Source organism: Mandrillus leucophaeus, unplaced genomic scaffold, assembly GCF_000951045.1.
Source record: "Mandrillus leucophaeus isolate KB7577 unplaced genomic scaffold, Mleu.le_1.0 Scaffold49, whole genome shotgun sequence".
In the NCBI taxonomy this organism is placed as follows: domain Eukaryota; kingdom Metazoa; phylum Chordata; class Mammalia; order Primates; family Cercopithecidae; genus Mandrillus; species Mandrillus leucophaeus.
In genome coordinates, this window is record NW_012105253.1 from 494,599 (window position 1) to 498,927 (window position 4,329).

Consider the following 4,329-nt stretch of genomic DNA (forward strand, 5'->3'; position numbering starts at 1 on the left):
GGTGAAACCCCATCTCTACTAAAAATACAAAAATTAGCTGGGCGTGGTGGTGTGCACCTGTAGTCCCAGCTACTTGAGAGGCTGAGGCAGGAGAATCGCTTGAACCCAGGAGGCAGAGGCTACAGTGAGCCAACATCACACCACTGTACTCCAGGAGGATTTTCCAGTTGCTAATGATTGGCTTGGGACGGGGATCACCTTTAATTTAATATTAAAGTTTATTTGAATTGATTTCTAAAACAACTTAGAGCCATATGAAAGATAATAAATTTAAACAAAGAAGTAATCAAATTCTTAAAACACAGATTTAGAACAGCCAGATAACAATCGCTAAAAAGGGGAATTATAGTATCTACTGTAACCACTGCTAAAGAGAGGAATTAATTTATAGTATCTATTGTAACAATCAAAGAGAGGAATTAATTTATAGTATCTATTGTCACTGTCATCCATTAAAACATTTCAGAAACACACATGAGGTCTGCCACCTACTTCTATTACTAAATGCTTCATACACTTGCCACTTTTGATTTTCATGTTTCTATTTTGGTATTTCTGAGATCATAAGCTCAAATGATACAAAACAAAAAGGCAACTCAGTCACAGAATTTCATCTGCAAAGTATAATGTACATTTTTGCAGTGGGGAGCAAAAAAGTGGCCTTAAATTTGAAAGGATTTATAATCCAGCTATAATTAATTAGCCATATAAATGAATATTTAAGTAAAATCTCATGGAACGTAACAGTGTACATGATATGGACCAGTTGAGCTTGAAGATGGACTTTAAAAATATGAATCAACAATTTTAAGAAGATTTGACTTTTAGAGGTAACACTTGTTCTGAACTGATATCCTTGGGGGTTATTCGGATCAGGGAAGATTCAGGGGTTAGCCAGATCTACAAAGACAACTGCAGACACAAACAAATTCCCAGAGCTTCTACCAGTCCAGCTTTGTGTTCCGGGGACCAATCCAGAAACAAACAGTCTACAGGGGTGGGCGTCAGAACTGCTCTTCACCAGATGGTTAACTTCCTGGAGTTCTACTCAGAGTTGGCTCCCAGCGTGATTCATCCTGATAGTGCTAAAAAATAGCCAAACTGCACAGATGCAAGACACTGTGCAAGTCCCCTGAAAGAGCTTCAGTTTTCTGCACAATGAAGATAAGGAGGGGTTTAATTTTATCACATTAAATAGTATTACCTGAGCTTCTTGACAGGCTGCTCTCCTTAGTAGGTTATCACTATCAAAGTAAGCAAAAGAGAATAATCATTAGCTTTAACAATAGATTATGATCCAAACAAAATTTGTGAGCTTTTTTACTTTTTAATATATGCACCTCTTCTTTAAAAATACCCTAGTGAAAGTGGGTGGGCAGATCACCTGAGGTCAAGAGTTCAAGACCAGCCCTGGCCAACATGGTGAAACCTCCTCTCTACTAAAACTACAAAAATTAGCCAGGTGTGGTGGTGGGCGCCTATAATCCCAGCTACTTGGGAGGCTGAGGCAGGAGAATCGCTTGAACCTGGGAGGTGGAGGTTGCGTTGAGCTGAGATCATGCCATTGCACTCCAGCCTAGGCGACAGAGTGAGACTCTGTCTGAAAAAACAAACAAACAAAATAACCTGATAACAAGTTATCGGCACATTTGAAAAATACATCCTCTGAATAAAAGTTTGTGTTAAATATTTCCATATTATGGTAACCAGAATCATGCCGCATCCCCCCAAAATTTCCACATCCGAATCCTCACAACTTGAGGGCATGTTACTTTACATGGCAAGAGGGATTTTACAGACCTGATTAAACTTAGGACCCTGACATGGGAGATTGTCCTGGATCATCCAGATGGGCTCAATCTAACCACAAAGGTCTCAAACCAGAAAGTTTCCCGGTTCTGATCAGAGGCAGATGCGATCATGGAAGAATGGTCAGAAAAATGCAACCTTGCCAGCTGTGATGCAAGAAGACTGTGAAGAGAGTCGAGGAATGTGGTGGCCTCTAGAAGCTGAAAAAGCAAAAGGATTCTCCCCTAGGGCCTCCACAAGGAACATAGACCTTGCCACACTTTGTCTTAGCCCAGTGAGAGCTGCTTTGGGCTTCTAATTCACAGAATGCAAGACAAGAAATTTGTGGTGTGTTGAACCACTAAGTTTGTGGCAATTTGTTAAGGTAACAATAGAAAACTAATATACATATCCTCCATTTTTCTTACCCAGTGGAAATTAGGTCATTTGCACAAGTAAATTTGATGTTTACTTTCTTCTGCTACTGTTTTATCTAAATCACTTATTTTTTATGTCACCATCAGACACTAAAAGAGATCATAAATGGAGAATTTTGTCATAAGGCAAAATTTTGGCTTACAAAAATGAAAGCATTCTGTCAGAATATGATCACCTATTTAACATTAAGGTCTCTAAAATATGTTTCTACCATAAAAGCATTTTAAATGGCTCCAGTCACCTATGGGGCTCCAGAATCTTCATCTAAGAGCTTGTGCTAATGCACATTGCTGGCACTGCTAAGATAGTAACTTCAAATTGGTTAACAACAGTTAAGAAATCAAATACCCAGAGAAGATGAACAATAACCAATTTCTAGAAAAACTTGAAAAAAAATTATTTTGCTTATATCCTCTTTCTAGACTTTTTAAAATAACATTAAAAACTTTAAATTTTGCATTTTCACAGTAATTCAAATGGGATTTTGACATTTACAGTGAATGAAAAGGAATAAGCAAGCTTTACTTTTTGCCATAGTTGCTGTCAAAGGCTTCTGCTCCGTGATTCCATAACCAGGCTGCAGAACAACCCCTGAACTTCATAAAGCAGGCGGCTTCACTAAGGGAACACCATCCACAAGGAAGTATGGATGCTGTGAATCTGAAATCTCAAACCTAAGAACCAACAGGGCGCAGTGGCTCAGGCCTGTAATCTTAGCACTTTGGGAGGCCAAGGTGGGCGCATCACTTGAGGTCAGGAGTTCGTGACCAGCCTGGCCAACATGGTGAGATCCCATCTCTACTAAAAATACAAAAATTAGACAGGCGTGCTGGTGCAGGCCTGTAATCCCAGCTACTCGGGAGGCTGAGGCAGGAGAATCGCTTGAACCTGGGAGGCTGAGGCTGCAGTGAGTGGAGATCGCACCATGGCACTCCAGCCTGGGCTACAGAGAGAGATTCTGTCTCAAAAAACAAACAAACAAAAACCTAAGAACCATGTTTTACTGAAATGATAAATGACATCAGTACCCCAAAAGCTGATGTTGTTCAATAACAAAGATTTTGAGGAACCTCACCCCTTGTGAAATCCAGCACAAGTCACCCCAGTCCCCATTGGCTTAAGTGACTCTGCTCCCCTAAGCCCAGGTGGCAAAGGGCATTGTGCAACCTTCTCTCCCTCCGCACCCAGTATTCACAAATATTCATGTTTTTTTAATGACTCCCCACAGGAAATAACACATATTCATGTTTCCCTTTCTTCTTGTGTCCCTCCCCATCAAATGCTCTCACTGAATCATTCTAACATCAGTAACGACAACAAAAATACACTACAAGATGAGGTAAATTCAGGGTACAAACTAGCAAAATTCTTGAAAATAATTAACATGTCACTAACTCCTTACAGCTTACTGGATAATTTGCATTTACGACCTTATATACAATGAAGAGGTAAAACACTGAACCCACAGTAACCTCTGGATAACAAAATAATAAGAGGTTCCTCATAGTAACCTGGGCATTGTCACTGACCCTCCCCCTGGACTGTGCTGACCCCTAGTTCAACTTGCACAGGGCCCTAGGAAGGCAGCATCCAGCCTCTCCGGACTGTGCTCCCCCCGGCCCCCGCTTTCAATGCTTTCCTTTAGTAGACTAATTACCTTGTACCTCCAATCTCTCCTACAAACTCAGCCTGTGGATTTTTCTGCACAAGCCCTCTATGCTTCTGTAAAAGCTGCAATCCCATCTCTATATCCTGCCCATTTCCAGGCTCCTCCTCTACCACGAAGGACAGGTCTCCGAAAGGCAACAGGCTCCTCTGGGTCACTAGTAAAGAACACCACCCTTGCCACAGCTCAGCCACACTGATTTCCATGGACCTACCTGAAAAGACAATAGCCCCGAATATGCACAAGAATATGGGGTAGCACCTTAGATCATTTTTTTCCCTAAGTTCTTTGTTGCTAGAAATAAAATTCTGATCACTAGCTTGTGATTAAATATATTATTAAAGATTTCAGCTCTTCTGAGTTTATTAATTCTGATTAATGTATCAGAATGCTATTCAAAATCAAAAGATTTTGTGATTGTTAATTCCCTGAATTTA

General features: G+C 40.4%; 1 protein-coding gene across 2 annotated transcripts in view; it reads right to left on the reverse strand.

Moving 5' to 3' along the window:
* The window catches only part of AGK (acylglycerol kinase), a 140,943-nt gene that overhangs the window by 74,229 nt on the left and 62,385 nt on the right, over positions 1-4,329 (reverse strand). For both annotated transcript variants that reach the window (XM_011995439.1, XM_011995438.1), the window contains one exon: positions 1,205-1,244. In XM_011995439.1, coding sequence (XP_011850829.1) covers positions 1,205-1,244 — 40 coding nt within the window. The remainder of the gene's footprint in view (positions 1-1,204; positions 1,245-4,329) is intronic.